The 23,338-nt window shown below is 42.4% G+C and overlaps 3 protein-coding genes across 4 annotated transcripts; 1 reads left to right on the top strand and 2 right to left on the bottom strand.

Moving 5' to 3' along the window:
• Window positions 1–2,956: 2,956 nt before the first annotated feature.
• On the bottom strand, window positions 2,957–5,007 carry MOAP1 (modulator of apoptosis 1). Its single transcript, XM_068990987.1, is given in 9 exon segments — window positions 2,957–3,111; window positions 3,114–3,172; window positions 3,174–3,221; window positions 3,223–3,432; window positions 3,434–3,533; window positions 3,536–3,814; window positions 3,817–4,034; window positions 4,120–4,370; window positions 4,555–5,007. Coding segments are annotated over 9 exon segments (1,773 nt in total).
• On the top strand, window positions 4,610–6,338 carry LYSET (lysosomal enzyme trafficking factor). Of its 2 annotated transcripts, none has more exons than XM_068991457.1 (2): window positions 4,610–4,671; window positions 5,568–6,338. In XM_068991457.1, exon 2 carries the CDS (start codon window positions 5,584–5,586, stop codon window positions 5,977–5,979), a length of 396 nt encoding a protein of 131 aa, XP_068847558.1. In that variant the 5' UTR covers window positions 4,610–4,671; window positions 5,568–5,583; the 3' UTR covers window positions 5,980–6,338. The 2 variants fall into 2 exon arrangements, with proteins under 2 accessions (XP_068847558.1, XP_068847557.1); XM_068991456.1 differs by lacking the exon at window positions 4,610–4,671 and adding an exon at window positions 4,882–5,140.
• Window positions 6,339–15,707: 9,369 nt separating this feature from the next.
• Window positions 15,708–23,244, bottom strand: GON7 (GON7 subunit of KEOPS complex). The gene is made up of 2 exons (XM_068991471.1): window positions 23,029–23,244; window positions 15,708–16,718 (listed from the first exon to the last, which is right to left on the bottom strand). The coding sequence occupies exons 1-2, from the start codon at window positions 23,234–23,236 to the stop codon at window positions 16,627–16,629; spliced, it is 300 nt and encodes a 99-aa protein (XP_068847572.1). The 5' UTR covers window positions 23,237–23,244; the 3' UTR covers window positions 15,708–16,626.
• Between the last annotated feature and the right edge of the window lie 94 nt (window positions 23,245–23,338).

Here is a 23,338-nt window from a genome sequence, read left to right on the forward strand (position 1 = left end):
GCTTCCTTGGTGGCTCGGATAGTAAAGGATCGGGTTGGATCCCTGGACTGGGAAGATATTTTGAAGAAGGGAATGGCTACCCTCTTCAGTGTTTTTGACTGGAGAATTCCATGGACAAAGGAGTCTGGTTGGCTACAGTCCATGGGGTCACAATAGTTGGACATAACTAAGTGACAAATACAGTTGTATTTGACAAGTTAAAATTACATACATTTAAGGAAGTACAACAAGATGGTTTGATATGTATTTAACCTTCTGTAGGGGGATTTATGAAGAATGAACACATGATATTTATTCATAACAGAAACATGACTTTGTATCTAAACCCAAAAGTATATATCCCAAAACTGGTTCTTTGGGGGTATTTTTATTAAAGACTTTCAGTATGATCTTTCAGCAATTTTCAACTTTCATGCTTTCATTCTTCCTTATTTTGAGACCAAATCACTAGCCCATGTCCACCCTCCCCGCTGCCCACTGGTTTTCCAGGTTCTTACTCATTACAGCATCCAGTTGGCAGTAGTGTTTAAGAAAGATGTTGTCTAGGGACTTTCCTGGTGGTCAACGGTTTGGACTCTGTGCTCTTGCTGCTGAGGGCCTGGGTTCAATGCCTAGTCAGGGAACTAGATCCCATATACCACAACTAAAAACAAGATCCTGAGTGCCACAACTAGAGATTTTGCATGCTGCCTGCATGCTGAACTAAGACCAGTCACAGCCAAATAAATATGTTCGTTCAGTTTGTTTGTTTTAAAAAAAGATGTAGTCCATCAGTTCAGTTCAGTTCAGTCACTCAGTCGTGTCCGACTCTTTGCAACCCCATGAATCGCAGCACACCAGGCCTCCCTGTCCATCACCAACTCCCGGAGTTTACTCAGACTCACGTTCATTGAGTCCATGATGCCATCCAGCCATCTCATCCTGGGTCGTTCCCTCCTCCTCCTGCCCCCAATCCCTCCCAGCATCAGAGTCTTTTCCAATGAGTCAACTCTTCGCATGAGGTGGCCAAAGTACTGGAGTTTCAGCTTTAGCATCATTCCTTCCAAAGAAATCCCAGGGCTGATCTCCTTCAGAATGGACTGGTTGGATCTCCTTGCAGTCCAAGGGACTCTCAAGAGTCTTCTCCAACACCACAGTTCAAAAGCATCAATTCTTTGGCACTCAGCCTTCTTCACAGTCCAACTCTCACATCCGTACATGACCACAGGAAAAAACATAGCCTTGACTAGATGGACCTTAGTTGGCAAAGTAATGTCTCTGCTTTTGAATATGCTATCTTTTCTTCCAAGGAATAAGCGTCTTTTAATTTCATGGCTGCAATCACCATCTGCAGTGATTTTGGAGCCCCCCAAAATAAACTCTGACACTGTTTCCACTGTTTCCCCATCTATTTCCCATGAAGTGATGGGACCGGATGCCATGATCTTCGTTTTCTGGATGTTGAGCTTTAAGCCAACTTTTTTGCTCTCCTCTTTCACTTTCAAGAGGCTTTTTAGTTCCTCTTCATTTTCTGCCATAAAGGTGGTGTCATCTGCACATACTAATTATTAAATGTTGTTAACAATCTGCCCGACTTCCCTTGTGAGGCTGGGTCCAGACACCCTTAGGGCTGCTTCTCTTTCTTGGCAGTGGGAACAACGCAGGTCTTGCAGTAAGGCAGATGACAGAATTCTGAAACTAGCTGTTTCCCCATTTTGCAGGATTTTTACAAGGATTAAGTGAAGAAGTACATGGACCATTTAGTCTAGCCTGCCACCCAGAGGTATGCAATGATCCTGTTTTCCCTTCACCCTCCAGATTCAACACATTGATACCTTGGGACCTGCTACTTGCACTCATTTGTGCAGTCTCATTTCATTCCACTGTGCCCCAGGAGAAGGTCCCACCAGCATTCTCAGTTCGAAAACTACTCCCTACCCCTGGGCACCAGGAGGAAAGTGTCCAAGGGACTAAGTGTCCAAAGGACTGTGCAAATTGAGTGGTTTTCACATTCATGCTTTTGAAACACTTTGTTCAAGTGAAATTGCTCTTGGAAACTCGGTATAAACAAAATAGGTTAAAAGGTCATTTTATTCACATTTCTTTATTTTCTAAATTCATATCTATAATTGAATTCAACTATAATTGAATGCAACCTATTAATATGACATTCACAACTAGATGTTTTGATGACACACATGAGAAATCTGGGGTTAGAGATGGCAGCTGCGCACTTACCCACCACAGCGTTGAATTCTCCCTCTTGTTTTGATGGCATAGAATCAATAAAATTCCTATTCACACAGAAAATAAAAACCACCGCTCATGATCTTCATGATTAATATAGGGCCAGACATACCTAACTGGACGTCCTTGGTGGCTCAGATGGTAAAGAATCTGCCTGCAACGCTGGAAACCCGGGTTCGATCCCTAGATCAGAAAGAAGGGAATGTTCTTGTCTGGAGAATTCCATGGACAGAGGAGCCTGGTGGGCTACAGTCCATGGGGTTGCAAACAGTCGGACGTGACTGAGCGACTGACAGACACACGCACACCTAGAAACTACCTATGATGCGTCGTCACGTGGGACAGCTACACTGGCCCCCGTTATCACACAAGCCAGCATCTGAACGAGGTCTGATCAGCATGTGCACCTGAGACATGCCCAGAGGTCCTCTCAGAGTATCACATGTGCATAGTGATGAAACTTCTGTACACTGTGAGTGATTAAAAAACAAATTCATGGGTGAATATAAATAGATAAATACCAGTGCTGAACTACATCCTTCTAGTCAATGACTAGAGAGACATTTAGGAGACATTACATGGGCACAGAAATGACAAAGGATTGTACTAAGAACTGCACAAACATGAGTAACTTGGCAGCACAAGATAGGTTAATGTCTATCACTGAGCATACACTGTTCTGCCTCCAGGTTCTGCTCGCTGCAGATAGCCCTTCCTGATTTCCCAAGATTCAGGTGAAATGTCCCTCAAGTCCTGCCTGGAGGAGGGCACCCTCCTCCTCCTCTTCAGCTGCCTCTTCATCCTTTATTAGGGTCAGTAACTCTAAGAAGCCTGCCTGCACTGGTGTTCTGTGGACTGCTTCAGCAAGGACCTGCTCCGGGCTCACTCCAAGTCTCCTCTCTCTACCAGTTTCTGTAGTAAACGCTCCAGCCTTAGTACCTAAGCAATTTTCTCCCTCCTTCTGGTAAGTGGTCAGGTATTTGACCTGCAACTCCCAGAGCCTGCAGGCATTTAGGAGTTGTGATAAAAGGATTGTTTATCTGCAAGAGTCAAATGATACCGGATGCTGGGTCTCTGAAGCTCTCTAGCAATCGCCTTGTTTTTTCGACATCTTACATCTTTCATATCCTCATCATTTGAGTAGTATGAAGCAGCCAGGATTCAAACACTTCTGGCTCTGGAGGATCACTACCTGAGAAAACTTCGTTTTTTCTATTTCAGGTGTTGCAGAGCAGGCTGAAGAGCCTTATGGACTGCCTGTGCCAACAAAAGGGCCCGTAGTCCTAGAATCACATCCTAGTCTAGATCAAACGGTCGTTTCCATACGCAAGAGCTCTGGTAAACTTACCCAATGTCACGCCCTCCCCCTCTAAGAGTTCATTTGCTTTGCTTAAAAATTCACTATCTGGGTCAGGGGACTTAATGAGCACTCTACAGGCACCTCTACCTCCGGGTATCTCCTTAGGGACCAGAGCATGACTTGTCTCCTCAGTAAGTCCTATTAAGGCTACATTCCTGATCTCGTCCCTCCGGGACATCCTCCCGAAGAGTCGGTACTCCCCTAAGGGGGCTACACCAGCTCGCAGATTTCTGCCACATCACAGCTCTGGGCTATGCCGGCAACCAACGGCGCTTTCCGCGAGTTCACATCCATCCCCCTACACCAGTCTCCTAAGAGCCTCAGCGTCAGGGTGCCCCAAACAAGATTTAAATTCCAATTTTCCCCACACCATTGACACCACCGCAATTCACAGTATTCCTCCGCGTTACTAGAGTTAAGTCTGGTTAATGTCCGAGTTTCCGACGGGCTGCGAGGACGAGGCAGTCAGGTCAGTTTGAAATGTCAATGAATGACCGGAGACTCGAGCCCGGAGAAGGCCCGCGCACCCGCGCCTGCGGCCAGCCCCACTGCGGCAAGCAGTCACCGGAGCCTCTCGGGGCCTCGGATCTAGCTGTTTGTGTGAGTCCATCGCCGGCAGCCGAGGCACCAGGACCTGCTCGCGACGCTTCCCGGACCGCCAGGCCCGAGGAACGCGAGGGGCGGCCTCTTCTCCACTCGATGCACACCCAAGGGGGATACCAGAGGCGCGCCGGGGGAACAGCTGACCGCCCGACGCTGCGGAGCTTTCCGCAGGGCGGAACAGCTTGGGGACCAGAGCCACAAGAGAAGCACCAGGGCGAAGCTTTGAGGAGGACTGAAGCGGCCAGCCTCGGACAGCCGCCCACCAGAAGAGAGTCTTTGCCACTACCCGCCCCTCCGCAACTTTAGCCAGCCAGACAGCTGGAGCCGATTGGAGAGCGCTGGAGAGGGCGGTGCCTCGGCCTGACGTCACGGGGAGGGCCGGGTCTTTCGGGGGCGGGGCATGCGCGCTTCCGGCCCGAGCCGGAAGCCCCGAGTGTGGCAGCATCCGGGACGGCGGGCAGGCGGGCCAACCCGGACAGGAGGTGAGACCCGGGACCTGCCCAGCTCTGCAGCCTCGCCCGGTGGCCGCTGCCCGGCACTGGGCTCTCGGCGCTGCAAGGCGGAGAGGCCCGGGTCTGGCGCCGCCTGCGCAGCCTTGGTCGCGTCGCGGCCGGCGGTCCCTGCTGCGCGACAGGGGGCGGGACCGGCTGCAGGGAAGGCCCAGGTGTCGGGGGAAGCCTCCCGGCTGGGCCGACCGCCACAGCCACAGGCTGGGGCTCGGGCAGCAGCAGCGGGGGCCAGCCCGCCGCGTGACCGGCTGCAGTCACGCTGTGCTTAATCACACTTAGTCTTTGCTCCAGGCTGGCCGTGCTCACCATTCTCCCAGCCGGTGACCCCGGGGGATTTCTTTTATGGTGGCTTTTTCTCTGAAATGCCAAAGCCACCCGATTATTCAGAACTGAGTGACTCTTTAACGCTTGCCGTGGGAACAGGAAGATTTTCGGGACCACTGTAAGTGTTTAAGAGTTACTGTCTTAACTTGGGGGCTCCGACATAGGTTTAACTTGAAGAACCAGGCGTTCATGTCTGCAGCAATACTGTTAAATCAGGAAGTATTTGAACTGTTAACAGTGAAATGTTCCGTAGGAAATTAATTTAATTATAGTTTAAGGGGCGGTGTACTGGACCTGTTTAAGTCAGATATAGTGATTTATATGTGGGCTTCAATAAAAAGCCTGCTCAATATATAATTAAACTTTATCATATCTACTACATAAAACGACCTGTAAGTTGTTTACATTTCTTAATAGATGTAAATTTAGTTATTTAAAACCTCAAATGGGGTATTTTAGAACTCATTGGGGGAAAAAAAGTTAAGTACATTTGGAATACTTACCATGACAGCGTTACTAGACCCTAACTTGTTTCTAACTGGCAGGCACAGAGCATGGAGAATGATGAATTTCCGTCAGCGGATGGGATGGATCGGAGTGGGACTCTATCTATTAGCAAGTGCAGCGGCATTTTACTACGTTTTTGAAATCAATGAGACTTACAACAGGCTGGCCTTGGAACACATTCAACAGCACCCAGAGGAGCCCCTTGAAGGAACCACGTGGACACACTCCTTGAAAACTCGGTTGCTCTCCCTGCCTTTTTGGTTCTGGACAATTGTTTTTCTCATACCTTACTTACAGATGTTTTTATTCCTTTACTCTTGTACAAGAGCTGACCCCAAAACGGTGGGCTACTGTATTATCCCCATATGCTTGGCAGTTATATGCAATCGCCACCAAGCATTTGTCAAGGCTTCTAATCAGATCAGCAGACTACAACTGATTGACACATAAAATCTGACATCACTTTTTCCTTACAAGTACAAAACTCCCAGTATGATATGGAACCTGATCACAAGACTGCAGTTTCTTCACAGATCTCAGGAAGTTGTGGTGGGGCAGAAGCTTTTTAAAGAATGTGGCTAGGGGGCTATCTGAATAATGACTTTTTAGGTAAAGACTGAGAATCAGTACTACAAAATCATGTGGATGACTTCAGATTTTGGAAGTAAAATTTTATCTGTTATTTGCATTCCTTAGAAACTTGAATAAGTACCTGGACTCATATTTTTATTTTACTGTGCAACATAGTGATAATTCAGAAAATCTTCCTTTGGGGAAAAATGAACATTTCCATTGTGCTTAATGTAAAAAGGTCCAAACATGGTCATAAAATTTAAATTTTATACAATTATTTGGCTTGCTTTAAAATTCTTGAAACTAAAACACCAGTTCATCCCATTGTAGCTAAGGCACTATGCTCGTTTGCTATCAGCTTGTGAGAAATTGGTATGAAATTATTGAGGCGATGGGTGTCTTGAGAAGCAAAATGTCTTCCTTTTGGTAATGCTGCGGGCGCTATTAGCTAGAATTATTAATGCAATTGAAAAAAAAAAAAAACTACTTGGGAAAAGACTAAATGTTTGAAAGCTGAGCAATCTAACACATAGAAAATGGAAACAAGGTGTTCAATGAAAACATTCCAATCCCTGTCAGATGTGTGCTAAGCGATGCTCTCAAGTCACCATCCCTCTGATTTTCTTTTCTGCCTAAAGTCTAGTCTTCAGGCGATAGGTTAACTGCATGAAGATGTGACCCCTGTACTGCCTCTTTTGCGTCTGTACTCACTACCTCATGTCTGGCAACAATACAAATAACTGAAAAATGGAAAACTAGATTTTAGGAATTTTTTTTTTTCTGGGTGAGATCAAGATATATTTTTATAGTTACGTCATCAATACCAGAGAAATGTTTTACACTGATTTTTAATAAGAATCATAACATTTTTTGGTGCTTCTCTTGGGCTCTATTTTAAGAGCTTTAATGTGAGTCAAGTCATGTAGTCCTCCAACAGCCCTATAAGTTATTATTAGCCAGATTTTACAGATAAGGACAGTGAGCTGAAGTTCTGTAACTTGCTGAAGGTCACATAGCCAAGAAGCAAAGCCAGAGCCTAACCCGGCATCTGATGCCTTTATTCCTAATCCCTGAGCTGTAGGGCTTCTCACAGATGACATGTTTCAGCACTGGGTACTGTCTGCCTAACCATGCTAATAAATGGAAAAGAACTGAAGAAAGGTTTTTCTCAATTTGTATGAGCTACTGAAAATCAAAGTCTTCAAGCAGCTTTAAGTAAAGTTTGACCAGAATGGAAGGCTGGGCATTCCATAGGAAGCTTTTACTTGAAAGATAAAGCAGGTGTCCTTGAAACTCAGGAGAGGCACAATCAGATTCTTCTCCAGTAGTCTCATTTCTCTCCTTTACTACTTCCAAAGGTCTAGTTACTGAAATGTTTTTTTGCTACAAGACACTGATACACTGAGTCTTCAAATTAAGTAACAGTTTGAAATACGTGTTTTTGCAAGGGACAGGTAACCAAATCACTTGCATCTTTTGAGTACTTACTGAAAGTATGCATGGCTGCAGGCAGATTCCGGAGATATACGATTCATGCTGCATGAGAGTACTATGATGCAAGTATGTGTTGGTACTAATACCACTTTACAGAAGAGGAAAACGAGGATGCCTGAGGCACACAGAATGAATAACTTGCTGTTGGTCATACCACTAGTGGAAGAGCCAGGATTTGAACCCAGGATATCTGGCTTCAGATCTCCCGCTATATCATTCTACTATGCTGCTTATCGAAAAAAGGATGTAATTTAAGAAAAGTCACTGCACAGTTTCTTGCTTTATTTGATTTGTCCTGAGGCAGTGCGAGTTTGGAAATCGTTTAAGAACATTATTTCCATCACTTTTTGTCTTACAAATGATGCAATGAAAGGTTTGTGGGTTTGCTATTGTCTTGTAAAGTAGTAATTCCTTATTTTATTGAGGGAGACTTTCTTAAGACTTCAAATTCTAGTAAACTCTCCCACATACTGCAACTAGAGAGTAGCCCGTTTGCCCCAACTAGAGAAAAGCCCATGCAGCAACTGAAGACCCTGCACAGCCAAAAATAAAGAAATACAGTCATTAAAAACAAAACACTAGTTTTAAAGGGAAAAATGTGATTCCCTTAGAATTTGATTCTACTTCAAACAAAGCTTTCGTAATTAAAAAGCTTTTCTTTGGGGAAGTGGAATCATCAGGTAAAGTGCTCTGAAGTGACAGCACCCAGAAAATAATCAAACCTGTATGTTTGTTCACCATGTTAAACAGGTGTGGCGAGGCCCAGCGCCAGGCAGGACACAGGAAGCAGGAGGTGAGCCCAGTGGCAATATCCCCGGTCCTGAGCTGCTCCTGTAGTGGTTCAGAATGGATCTGGGCACGAAGCACTGGGAGCAGCAGGCCGGGCATGTCAGGACCCTCAGTGGCAGGGATGTCAGTGTAGACAGGACCACGCCAGGTAGACTGCAGACAGCTGCCAGCCCAAGCTCACGGTGGGGAACGAGATGTCTGTATTTTCTGACTCCTATTGTCCAGTCTATCCTGAATGTACTTCCGTCAGGCTTCTGTCTCTATCAAAGTCGCTCTCTTGTCAACAGCGTGCCCGTCATTCACATGTAACTAAACCCAGCGATCAAGTCTCAGTCTTCACATTCCTTTTTTTGGCCTTGCCACTCCTTGGGGGAATCTTGGTTCCCTAACCAGAGACTGAACCCACACCCTTGGCACTGAAAGCATGGAATCCTAACCACTGGACCACCAGGGAACTCCCCCTCAAATTACTTTTGGACACACCCCCTTGTCCTTGAAGTATTTTCTTCTGTTGGCTTCTGGAACAGTACTGCTCAATAGAATTTTAGTGATCATGGAAACGTCCTCTATCTGTCCTGTCCCTGTCAACAGCCAGAAGCCACATGAAATGAGCCCTTGAGATGCGGCTAGTGTGACTGAGGAACTGAATTTTACATTTTAGCTCAGCAGCCACATGTGGCTAAATAGCCCAATTCCAGATACTTTCCTATTAGTCTTCTGCCTCACCAGCTTTTCCTATGCCTTTTGCTGGTTCCTTTTGAGGGCATCTACTCAATTTCTAAGAGATGGCGTGCCCACGTTCTTTTCTGCTCCCTTGTCATCTCATCCAGGCTCGTGGCTTTAAAACCCAAATTTCTTTCCTGAGCTCCAGTCTTGAATAGCTAACCACCTACCTGATACCTACTAAGGTATCTTACCAGGCACCTGCAATTTAACCTATTTAAAGATAAGCTGCTGATCTCTCCAACCACCAAAGTCTGCTCAAGTCCCCTAGAAGTCTACTATTAAACATGTGGTGAGGGATCATTTAAAAATGTTACTCTTCTCAAAAATCCTTCTATAGTTTCCCTTCTCAGAATAAAAGTCAAAGTCCTTAAGGTGGCCCACAAAGTTCTAAGTGGCCCCTGACTTCATCTTCTACTACCGCCTCCATCCCTTGCTCCATGCCACCCATACTGGTCTTCTTATTGATTCTAGAACAAGCCAGAAAAACATGTTTCAAGGCCTCTGGGCTCAGTGTACTTTCTGCTTGAATGCTCAGCTCTGACCAGCTCCATCATGTTCTTTAGACCTCTGTTCAACTGTCAGCTTAGTGAGGCTGCCTCTGACCACTCTGATTAAAATCAACCATCCGCCTCCCCCGCTTTTCTCCAGAGCACTTCCCATCGTATGACATGTTACACATTTTGTCAGAATCTAAATTCCGTAAGGGCAGGCATTTGTCTGTTAATATCATGTAGCCTATGCCCAGAACAGTGCTTGGCACATAGTAGGTGCTTAGTAACTGCTTACTACATGGATGATTTTTACTGCCACTCGACAACTCTCTCACTAGGCTACAAAACAATCTACTTCACTCTCCAGAGAGAAAAAAGATTAAGGTTATTGAGTGCATGGGTTTCCCTGGTGGCTCAGATGGTGAAGAACCTGCCTGCAATGCAGGAGACCCGGGTTCGATCCCTGGCTGGGGAAGATCCCCTGGAGAAAGGAATGGCTTCCCATGCCAGTATTCTTGCTTGGAGAATTCCATGGACAGAGGAGCCTGGCAGGCTATAGTCTATGGTGTCGCAAAGAGTTGGACACTACTGAGGGACTATCACTTCCAAACAAAAACAAAGTGCATAGCATAATGTGTCACATGTTCTAGGTAAGTTTGGTTATTAAGCTCTTTCAGGTTTCAGCACATGGGGATAATTTCTTTTCAAGGCCAAAATTTAAACTCTGGTATCAGGGGGCAATATCTTGGCCCTAAATTAAAGCACTCACTTAAACTAGTAATGGTGCCTCTAGAAGTTACTTCTATTCCCAGCAGAATTTTGGCATGAGAGTAAATTTCTACTTAAAACTGTACCTAATAGCCTTGTGCTGCTCCCATGTGAGCTGCTACTTTTTAAAAGATATAAATAGAGGCTTACTGTCTAGCATTCGCTGTTTCCTGGGCCATGTCTTTAAATAGAGCAATTCTGATCCCAAAGGTCACCTGAGAACTGGAATAGTTACAGTAACACTGGGAAATTCTTTTTATACTTTGAGAATAATGCACTCGCTAGAGGGGTACAGCTTTTTATATAGTTGTAATGGACTGTACAAATGCACCAATGCAATGGACATGAACTCTGGCAAACTCCAGGAGATGGTGAGGGACAGGGAGGCCTGGCGTGCTACAGTCCACAGGGTTGCAAAGAGTACTGAACAATAGAGGGTTACAGCTAGGCCCATCAGTTTTAGAAATACCTCCTCTTTTATTAAAGTTACCCTATCTCATATTTAGCCCAGCTCTGCTAACCTCTTTAGAAACTGCATTCTACTCCCCTTCTGACATAACAGTAGTCAGATGGGAAATGTGGACATTCTTAAGCCTGGATTGCTTAATTTCTGGCCTGAATTATTTACACGACAATGTTTTAACTGTTAACATGGCTGAACTGCCCTTATTTTAAAAGCACGGGGTCATACGACCCAGCAATCCCACTGTCTGGCATACACACCAAGGAAACCAGAATTCAGAGACACGTGTACCCCAATGTTCATCACAGCACTGTTTACATGGAAGCAACCTAGATGTCCATCGGCAGATGAATAAGTAAGCTGTGATACATAAACACAATGGAATATTACTCAGCTATTAAAAAGAATGCATTTGAATCAGTTCTAATGAAACTGGAGTTTATTATACAGAGTGAAGTCAGTCAGAAAAAAAAAATACCAATACAGTATATTAACACATATATATGGAATTTAGAAACATGGTAACAATGACCCTATATGCGAGACAGCAAGAGACACAGATGTAAAGAACAGACTTTTGGACTCTGTGGGAGAAGGCGAGGGTGGGATGATTTGAGAGAATAGCATTGAAACATATATATTACCATACGTGAAACAGATCTCCAGTCTAGGTTCGATGCCTGAGACAGGGCACTCAGGGCCGGTGTATTGGGATGACCCTGAGGGATGGAATGGGGAGGGAAGTGGGAGGGGGGTTCAGGATGGGGGACATATGTACACCCATGGCTGATTCATGTCAATGTATGTCAATCACTACAATGTTGTAAAGTAATTAGCCTCCAATTAAAAAAAAAAAAACATGGAGGGCTTCCCTGGTGGCTCAGTGGTAAAGAATCTGTCTGCCGATGCAGGAGGCACAGGTTTGATTCCTGATCTGGGAAGAGCCCACATGCTGTGAAGCAACAAAGACTAGGAGCCACAACTGCTGAACCCCGCCTAGCCTAGAGGCCACGCTCTGCAACGAGAAACCACCACCATGAGAAGCCTGTGTGCCACCACTAGACAGTACTCCCTCCCCCGTCACTGCAACTAAAGAAACCCCACGCGGCAGTGAAGATCCAGCACAGCCAAAAAATAAAAATAAAAAAACTGGATTTTTTTAAAAGCGTGATTTTTTCCCTGCTTTTGTAGAAAAATATGTAGCACATGCTTTCTTTCTTTCTTTAAAATATTTGGCTGCACTGGGTCTTCACTGCTGCACAGGCTTTTCTCTGGTTGCCACAAGCAGGGGCTCCTCTTTGGTTGCGGTGCTCAGGCTTCTCACTGCAGCGGCTTCTCTTTTGCAAAGCAGGGGCTCTAGGGTGCATGGGCTTCAGTAGTTGCGGTTCTCGGGCTCTAGAGCACAGGTTTGATACTTGTGGCACATGGGATTAATTGCTCCGAGGTATGGGGGATCCTCCCGGACCAGGGATCGAACTCATGTCTCCTGCGTTGGCAGGCACATTCTTTAGCACTGAGCCATCCAGGAAGCCCAGCACATGCTTTAAAAAAAATGCAAAGAGAACAAGAGGATACAATGAAAAATCTCCCTCTCACTCGCAACCCCAACTCTCTCTTCCCAGATGCAGTCTGACTCTCCTTTCAGAGATACTGTATGTATATCTAGCCAGTACTCTCCACTAGAAGCATTCTACACACTGTCTGGTATCTTGCTAGTTTTCATTTAGCATCATATCCTGGAGATGGATCCTTAACAACACATGGTCTTTTTTTAATGGCTGCACAGAATTATTGTACTGAAATGCTTCTAGTTTAACTAGGGTCTTCTGCTGATAAACATTTAGATTGTTTATAATCTGCTGTTCTGGAGAAGAAAATGGCAACCCACTCCAGTATTCTTGTCTGGGAAAATCCCATGGACAGAGGAGCCTGGCGGGTTACAGTCCATGACATTGCGAGAGATGGACATGACTTATTGACTAAACCACCACCACCAATCCTGTTACCAAGAATAATGCTGCAATCAATAATCTTGTAAATATACCTGTGTATATGTATGCTATTACCCATAGGATAAATTCTATCAGTGAAATTGCTGATAGGGCCCAAGAGCATGCATCATTACATTTTGACAGAGTCAACTTGACTTATAAGGAGCTTATACCAATTAACACTCTCACCACCAGCATCTTATAGATTTCACACCATTTTCAGCTCAATATTGCATCAAAACTTTTGACCTTTCGGTCTGAAAAGTAAAAAAATGATACTGCGTTGTGGTTTTAATTTTCATTTATTTGAAGTGAAATTTCTGTCTTTCTGACTGGTACATGTGAGAGCTATAAAAGGCATATTAGTTCTTGGTCATTTCTGTTGAAAACACTAAATACTTTACCCTACCTTTGTCTTTTAACCTCATTTACAGACTGTTCAGAAATGTTTATTACCATATAAATATATTTATTTATCTTTTCTATCACAGTGTTTGGATTTCTTAAAGTCTTGCTTAGGTATCCTTACTCATTCTGATACTATTAAAAAAAAAACTCAGTCCATTTTCTTTTAGTACTTTTGTGAGTTTGTGTTTTTTTTAAAAATATTATTTTATACACTAAAAATCTTGAATCTACTTGAAATTATGTTCATAGTGAGAAAAGAACCCAACTCTATCACAAAAACTAACCAACTTGTTTCTCATTTGTTATTTTACAAATATCCTCCAATTTCTATAATAATTTTACATGCTTATCTTACTATATACTTAAATATGCAAGATGAAATCACAAAATGATCATAATTTCCCCAAACATGTTAATTTATTTGTAACTACCATAGTTACATAATTGCAAACTCTAGTACAGGTTTAACTTGGTGGTGCTCCGTTGCCCACCAGGGTAAGTTCAAACTGGAATTTCTTGTAATCATTTTATCACAACATAGTGGTTGAAAGTGAGTTTAAAAGCCTATGTTTTCAGGATGTTTTGTGTATGTGCCTTACTGCAGTATGTTATCATATCTTATACGTTATCATATCACTTACTGCAGTATGTTAGTGCATCATAAAAACTGATACACTATGTTTGTAAAATGAATTAATTATATTGAGGAATAGGTGTAACTTTAATAGGCTAAATAGGATCTAGATAAAAGTACTACAAAATAAACTGAGAGCCGCAGATGTCTCCAACCGATTGTCCCATTTGGAAGAAAACATAAATTCTGTTTTCTTAAAAATACAAGTCTTCTCAATAAAAGTTTTAAAAAAATTGAGCAGCTTGAAGAAATAATTCTAATGAAGTACACTTCATAACATGAGGGAGTCAATACAGGGGGCTAGGCTCCACAGAAACACATAGTATGAGGCCTAACATCCCAGAAGCCAAGAAAGTTCTGCTGGAGGAAATGTTTGTTCAAACTTCCTAACTAATATTGTAGCCAAGCAACAGCAACCTATTATAAAAGAGTAAAAGTTCTTGTCCTTGGTCACAAAACTTTATTGAAGTATTTCTTAATGTGACACAAAAGCACTGACTTTTAGAACACACATCTATTTGTATATGCCCATGTATTTCACATTTAGAACTCCATGTTTCATATTTTAAAAGATTATCTCAGTCTAGCATCAAGCTTATTTTTAGGTAGGATTGTGGGGTTGACTTTCTTTTATGAAAGTAAAGTTGTTTACTTTTACTAAAGCTGTTTCAGACATTAACTGTGTCCTGTATGTCTGTGGCTATTGTTATTACCTTTTAAAGGCAGCAGATTAGAAAATCAGCAAGGCATTTCTCTTATACTGGTTCTTCAAACTAGTCCCTCACCTTTAAAACCTTTTTTGTCATACATGTGGCTCACTTATGAAGACAGTATTAGAATCAGAAAAAGATCCATCAGACTTATAACCCAGACCTCCAAACACCAGACCACAAGCATGAATATCTTGGTATTTCTTCTTTATAAACATATTTACTAAACAAAGGAGATAAAATGTTCAGAAGCAAAGTTCAGGTATTACTCTAAAACTATGAACTATTGTAATTTCACAGGTTAAGGTTTTGTTTTTTTTTAGTTTGGCTGTGCCGGGTCTTAGTTGCAGCACTCGGGATATTTAGTTGCAGCGTGTGCGATCTAGTTCCCTGACCAGGGATTGAAACCAGGCCCCGTGCATTGGGAGCTTGGAGTCTTAACCACTGGATCACCAGGGAAGTCCCAAGTTTTTCTAAGGAATGTATAAAGATAAAAGATTATTGTAAATCAGTAACTGACCTAAAGTTCCAATAGCAGAGAGATATCACAAACTAAACAAACAAGGTAATTTCTGACCATTTATAACTTTTTCTAGTTGGTATTGTTTTTATTACATAAGAGTACTTGGTAGAAGCCCGATATTCCAACTAAAACAATACTATAAACATATAAAAAGGTGTGTAAATTCAATTTCCTTAACACCATGTACTTTGTAAGCTACAGATTTCAGAATGTGTAACTGTGAAAGTACTATGGTAATCTTTTAAAGGCTGTGTGTATAACCTAGCTCTGCCAGTAAGTTCTGTAACTCAAGGAAAATATCTAAGATTCAATTCATCTCTGAGTAAATCATATAATCTATAAGATTACTTCCAACTCTAAAATTCTGTGACTATTTGTGTTTCAATAGCTACCTGTTACTTGATTTGATTCCCTGTAGTTTAGCCATCAAAATGAATCAGGAAACATTTATATGTGTAGTAAATGAAAAATATCTTAGTCCCTCTGACAAGCAGAAAAGGAATACATACACACACACATTTTAGGAATATATACATATATGTATTTAAAGGATCTGATAGTTCCTTGTTAAGCAAAATCAAAGTCTGACTACAGAATGACATGAAATATCTTAAGTTACAATCAACACAGGTTGCTTACCTAAAGACTTATACCTGTGTTAACATAAACAGCGTATCACCAGCATAAAAGCACACCTCAATTTGACTCTCTTAAGGTACAAGTTAAACATCTATCTGTTGAGTGGTATCATCTCCAGAAGTCTGTATATTGAGTTCAGGTGTGGATTCAAGATTTTCTTGGGTCTCTCTCAAGGGCTCTCCTTCCCTTCAATATTTCTCACTATTCCCATTTTCCTTCTACTTACATGGAATTGCCATTCTTAAATTTAAATTAACTAATAAATTTATTTGGCTGCACCAGGTCTTAGTTGTGGCATGTGCAGAATCTTCAGTCTTCATTTCGTCATGCTGGGTCTTTAGTTGTGGCATGCAAACTCTAGCTGCAGCGTGCAGGATCTAGTTCCCCGACCAGGGAAGGAACCTAGGGCCCCTGCATTGAGAATGCAGAGTCGTAGCCACCTGACCACCAAGGAAGCACCTGCCATTTTTAAATTTAACACCTCATTTTCATCACTTGCTCATGTCAGTTCCTTGAAATGTTATTGTCCATAAACCCTGACATGTATTTCCGTAACAGAAGCAGAAGCTAAAACATGTGGACACCACACAATTTAATGCAATGGGTATTTAAAAAGTATAAAGTAAGAATTCAGTTGCCAACTTACTGGATATCACACATTATTAAATGTCTATTTCCATGATCTGAAACTGACTTCTCACCCAAGAAAAGGGATTCATTTCTATGCATTTATGTCTTTCTTTGATGAACACAGAAAAGTTTCCTCTTTGACAAAACTGTCCCAGGGCAAAAAACAAACGCTTTCCAAATTAGAGCACAAGTTCCTTAAATGTCAGTGTGTGGTAAAATAAAATATGGTAGCAGTCTTTTAAATTTCATAAAAGCTAGTTAAGATGGTTTTTGCCGTTTTGCAGATGGTCCATCTGAATTAGTTCTGTTATCAGTGTTATTTTCATCTTCTGAATCATCTTCATCATCACCTTTTAAAACAAATATTTGTTGTATGACAATATGTTCAGTCGTTGAAAGAAATATAGATAGCAAAAATGGTTGATAATGAGACCATTTCACTTCAGGGATTAATAAAACAATGCACAAATCAAATCAGCAATATGTACAGTTAAAAAGACTGCAGGAATTATGATGCTTAAAACCTTTCCCATCTATCATTTTTCTTGGGAGATATAATTCATACACCATAAAATTCATTTTCAAAGTGTACAGATTATTGATTTAGATAGTCACTAGGTTATAAAACCATCACCACTAACTCTAGAATACATTTCATCTTCCAAGAAAGAAATCTCATACCAATTAGCAGTCACTTCCCCTTCCTGGGTCGGGAAGATCTGCTGAAGAAGGGTTAGGCTACCCACTCCAGTATTCCTGGGATTTCCTTGTGGCTCTGTTGGTAAAGAATCCACCTGCATTGCGGGAGACCTGGGTTCGATCCCTGGGTTGGGAAGATCCCCTGGAGAAGGGAAAGGGTACCCACTCCAGTATTCTGGCTTGGAGAATCCCATGGACTGTATAGTCCATGTAGTCCCAAAGAGTCAGACACAACTGAGCGACTTTTACTTTCACTTCCCATTCCCCTTAGCCCGTGGCGACCACTAATCTACTTTCCTCATTTAACTTATATGCAGAGTGTATCATGAGAAATGCTGGGCTGGATGAAGCACAAGCTAGAATCAAGACTGCCGGGAGAAATATCAATGACCTCAGATATGCAGATGACACCACCCTTATAGCAGAAAGAGAAGAGGAACTAAAGAGCCTCTTGATGAAAGTGAAATAGGAGAGTGAAAAAGCTGGCTTAAAACTCAACATTCAAAAAATGAAGATCATGGCATCCAGTCCCATCACTCCATGACAAATAGATGAGGAAACAATGGAAAGTGAGACTTTCATTTCTTGGGCTCCAAAATCACTGCAGATGGTGACTTCAGCCATGAAATTAAAAGATGCTTGTTCCTTGGAAGGAAAGCTATGACAAACCTAGACAGCATATTAAAAAGCAGAGACATCACTTTGACAACAAAAGTCTATATAGTCAAAGCGATGGTTTTTTCAGTAGTCATGTATGGATATAAGAGTTATAAAGAAGGCTGAGTGTCAAAGAATTGATGCTTTTCAACTGTGGTGTTGAAGAAGACTCTTGAGAGTCCCTTGGGTTGCAAGGATATGAAACCAGTCAATCCTAAAGGAAATCAACCCTGAATATTCACTGGAAGGACTGATGCTAGGCTCCAATACTCTGGCCACCTGATGTGAAGAGCTGACTCACTGGAAAAGACCCCGATGCTGGGGAAGATTGAGTGGAGGAGAAGGGGACAACAGAGGATGAGATGGTTGGGTGGCATCACTGACTCAATGGACATGAGTTTGACAAAACTCCAGGAGTTGGTGGACAGGGAGGCCTGGTGTGCTTTGGTCCAAGGAGTTGCAAAGAGTTGGACATGACTGAGCGACTCAACAACAACAAAAGTCTATTTTCTTATCCCTCAGTTTTGTCTGTTCTGGACATTTCATATAAATGAATCAAAATATATGGCCTTTTGTGTCTGCCTTCTTTCACTTATGCTTTCAAAGTTCATTTACATTGTATAGCATTTATCAGTACTTCATTCCTTTTTGTTGCTGAGGAATATTCTACCGTATGGATACACATTTTGCATATCCACTCATAAGATGATGGATATTTGTGTTATTTCTACTTTTTAGCTATTATCAATAATGCGGCTATGAACACATGTGCATTTGTTTTTATGGGAACATGTTTCCAGCTGTCTTGGGAGAACTTGGAGTAGAACTTTAGGACGAGAACTGTTGGGTCGAATGATAATTTTACATTTAACTTTTCTGAGGAACTACTGAAGTGTTTTCCAAAGGCGGCACCCCATTTTACGTTTCCACCAGCAAAGTATGAGGGCTCCAATTTCTTCACATCCTAGTCAAAACACATGTTACTGTTCTTTACAATTATAGTCTTCCTGGTGGGTATGACATGCTATGTCATTGTGGCTTTGATTTGCCTTTCTCTAAAAGACAGTGATGTTCAGCATCTTTTCATGTGCTTACTGGCCATCTGTATATCTTATTCGGTCAAGTTTTCTGCACGCCTGGCAATTGGATTGTCTTTTTTGGTCATTATGATGATTTTTTTTTTCAACTGAAGTATAACTGACCCACAACACTGTTAGTACCAGGTTTATAACACCATGACTCAGTATTCCTATACAGAAAAAGTGATCACCATTTGTCATTTTAGTATTGCATTCTATCACTTTTGTAATATTTACATTTAAAAAATTTTGTACTTGTTAATTGAGACATGATTCATATAAGATGAAATTCATCATTTTAACCGCTATCATTTTTTTTTTCTGGGCTGCACCACAGGGCACGAGGGATGTTAGTTCCCCAATCAGGGATCAAACCTGTGCTTCCCGCAGTGGAAGCATATAGTCTTAACCAGTGGAGCGCCAGGGAAGTCCCTCTATCATTTTCAACAAAGGAAATTCAAACTGAAACTCCTTGGGGACTTGATTAAACATACAAAAGCATGTCCTCATATATGAAGCTATTAATGACCCATTATTAGCAGAAAAAGTAGAAGTTATTTTTCCAGCAAGCCATTTTTTAAATGGCTCCATCTGTACCTGTCCTTATTCCAATGACAGTATTTTCAACGGTTCAGAGAGGATCTTTTGGAGCCAAGAACCAGGACTTCATGCTGATGGAAACAATCTACTATCTGAAATTCACATAATATTCTGAGTTGGTTCTATCATATTATCTGGCACTATCAAGATGTAAACAAGATGGAAAGAAAAGGAAAGTACAGTACAGTTTAAGCTCCTCTACAAAGGAGTTACACCTTCATGATCACAGCCTTGTCATGGTGAAGGGGCTTGCGTTATTCAACGAAGCTGCAAGCCATGCTGCGCAGTGCCACCCAAGATGGATGTGTCATAGTGAAGAATTCTGATAAAACATGGTCCACTGGAGAAGGAAATGCCAATCCACTCCAGTATTCTTGCCTAGAGAACCCCATGGACAATATGAAAAGGCAAAAAGATGATGCTAGAAGATGAGCCCCCAGGTTGGAAGGTGTCCAATATGCTAATGGGGAAGAGCAGAGGGCAATTACTAATAGCCCCAGAAAAATGAAGCAGCTGGGGTAAAGCGGGAATGATGCTCAGCCATGGATGTGTCTGGTGGTGAAAGTAAAGTCTGATGTTGTAAAGAACAATATTGCATAGAAATCAAGAATGTTTGGAAGGTAAACTGGACACAGTCAAGTAGGAAATGACAAGAGTGAACATCAACATCTTAGGAATCAGTGAACTAAAATGGACAGGATGGGCGAATTTAATTCAGACAACCATTATATCTACTACAGTGGTTAAGAATCCTTTGGAAAGAAATGAAGTAGCCCTCATAGTCAACAAAAGAGTCTGAAATGCAGTACTTGGGTGCAATCTCAAAAACGAAAGAATGATCTCGGTTCGTTTCCAAGGCAAACCAGTCAACATCACAGTAATCCAAGTCGATGTCTCAACCACTGATGCTGAAGAAGCTAAAGTTGACTGGTTGTATGAAGACCTACAACTTCTAGAACTAATACCAAAAATGATGTCCTTTTCATCATAGGGGACTAGAATGCAAAAGCAGGAAGTCAAGAGATACATGGAGAAACAGGTAAGTTTGGCCTTGGAGTACAAAATGAAGCAGGGCAAAGGTTAAGAGTATTGTCAAGAGAACACGCTGGTCGTAGCAAACACCTTTTTCCAATGACCCAAGAGACGCCTCTACACATGGACATCACTATCTGGTCAATACTGAAATCAGACTGATTATGTTCTTTGCAACTTAAGATGGAGAAGCTCCACATAGTCATGATCTGGAGCTGACTGGGGCTCATATCATGAACTCCTGATTATAAAATTCATGTTTAAATGGAAGAAAGTAGGGGAAAATCACTAGGCCATTCAAGTATGACCTAAATAAAATCCCTTATGATTATACAGTGGAGGTGACAAATAGATTCAAGGAATTAGATTTGCAGACAGAGTGCCTGAAGAACTATGGATGGAGGTTTGTAACACTGTGCAGTAGGCAGTGACCAAAACCATTCCAAAGTAAAAGAAATGCAAGAAGGTAAAGTGGTTGTCCAAGGAGGCTTTACAAAGAGCTGAGGAAAGAAGAGAGGTGAAAAGCAAGGGAGAAAGAGAAAGATATACCCTTCTGAATGCAGAGTTCCAAAGAATATTAAGGAGAGATAAGAAGGCCTTCTTAATGAACAATGCAAAGAAACAGAAAATAATAGAATGGGAAAGACAGATCTCTTCAAGAAAATTGGAGACACCAAGGGAACATTTCATGCAAAGACAGGCATGATAAAAGGACAGAAATGGTAAGAACCTAACAGAAGCAGAAGAAATTAAGAGGTGGCAAGACTACACAGAAGAACTATACAAGAAGTCTTAATGACACAGATAACCACAATGGTGTGGTCACTCACCTAGAGCTGGATATCCTGGAGTCTGAAGTCAAGTGGACCTTAGGACTATGAACAAACCTAATGGAGGTGATAGAACTCCAGCTGAGCTATTTAGAACCTTAAAAGATGATGCTGTTTGATATCTCAGCAAATTTGGAAAACTCAGCAGTGGCCAGAGGACTGGAAAAGGTCAGTTTTTATTCCAATCCCCAAACCATATGCGGTCAAGAAACAACAGTTAGAACTAGACAGGAAACAACAAATTTGTTCAAAACTGGGAAAGGAGTACATCAAAGCTGTATATTGTCACTCTGCTTATTCCAAGCTGGATGAAGCACAAGCTAGAATCAAGAGTGCCAGGAGAAGTATCAATAACATCAGATACACAGATAATGCCACCTTAATGGCAGAAAGTGAAGAGCAACTAAAGAACCTCTGGATGAAGCTGAAAGAGGAGAGTGAAGAAACTGGCTTAAAACTCAACATTCAAAGACAAAGAAGATGGCACCCGGTCCCATCACTTCATGACAAATAGAAGGGGAAAAAGTGGAAGCAGTGACAGATTTTATTTTCTTGGGCTCCAAAATCACTGCAGACAGTGACTGTAGCCATGAAATTAAAAGACACTTGATCCTTGGAAGGAAAGCTATGACAAACCTAGACAGTGTATTAAAAGCAGACATCACTCTGACGACAAAGGTCTGTATAGTCAAAGCTATGGTTTTTTCAGTAGTCATGTACAGATGTGAGAGTTGGTCCATAAAGAAGGCTGAGTGCTGAAGAATTGATGCTTTTGAACTGTGGTACTGTTGAAGACTCTTGAGGGTCCCTTGGAAGGCAAGGAGATGAAATCTGTTAATCCTAAAGGAAATCAACCCTGAATATTCATTGGATGGACTGATGCTGAAGCTGAAGCTCCAATAATTTGGCCACCTGAGGCAAAGAGCTGACTCACTGGAAAAGACTGATGCTAGGAAAGATTGAGGGCAGATGGAGAAGGGGGAGACAAAGGATGAGATGGCTGGATGGCACTGCAGTTTAAATGTACCTGAATTTGAGCAAGCTCTGGGAGACAGAAGGACAGAGGAGCCTGGTGTGCTACAGTCCATGGAGTTGCAGAGTTGGACACAACTGAGCGACTGAACCTCAACATCAACAATAGGGGAAGTAAGCCCTGATTCCAATATTTAGTTCTTAGGTTCTTCAGCTCAGGGTATTCAAGACAAGACTTAAGAATACAGTTAAAATTTCCATTTCTGCTTTCAAACTGCACCTACCACACTGGGAAATGAAAGGAGTCCCTGACAGTGAAGCCTTGTTTATCTGAAATCTATTCCAATCTTCAGAACCTGTTCCTATTCTGTAATAGATGGCGGTCTTCCAAACATATTTGTAAGTTCACGCCTGGGAAAATTCCTTTCCATCCTTCTAAGCCCAGGTTAGAAGTCATGCTCTTTCTGAAGCCTTCTTGGGTTCTCTAGGTTTGCAATAGTTACAGAGAAGCCTAGGGTCATTCCTTCTACTCTTTAATAAGAATGTTTGTCTGTCTAACCTCCCACAGAGTTCCACAAGAACAAGAACTGAGTCGCATTCACGTCATTCTTTCTCCAGAGTTCAGCCCAGTGATTGGCACAGGGCCGTAGGCGTTCAGTACGTTTTTTGTGTGACATAAATGAAGAGAATCGTGAAAAGCAGTCCTGCTAAATGAGTCCAGGTACAGCCCAAATTTCTCCGGGCGCCCCTGCCCGCCCTCCTGTCGCTCCCTGAACCATCTCAAAGCTCACCGTCCAAGGCCTCGTCGGGAGCCGCCGTCCCCCGGTCCTGTGCTTCCGGCTGTACCTGAGAGCCGAAGAGCTCAGTCACCAGCTCCCTCATCTGAGCCACACCGGACAACAAGCTCTGGAAAGGGTCGGTGACGCCCGGCGCCTCACAAGGCACCCGCAGCTGCTGTCGCTGTCCTTCCAGTCCGATGTACTCGCCCAACAGCTCCATAGCGACCGCTACGCTTCAGGAGCGCGCCACTGTGAGTCGCCACCGGAAACGGAAACCAGCCCTCCGCGGGCGCAGGCGCGGAGAAGGGAGAGGCTTGACTTC

This window comes from Capricornis sumatraensis, chromosome 19 (genome assembly GCF_032405125.1).
Source record: "Capricornis sumatraensis isolate serow.1 chromosome 19, serow.2, whole genome shotgun sequence".
NCBI classification, from domain to species: Eukaryota; Metazoa; Chordata; class Mammalia; order Artiodactyla; family Bovidae; genus Capricornis; species Capricornis sumatraensis.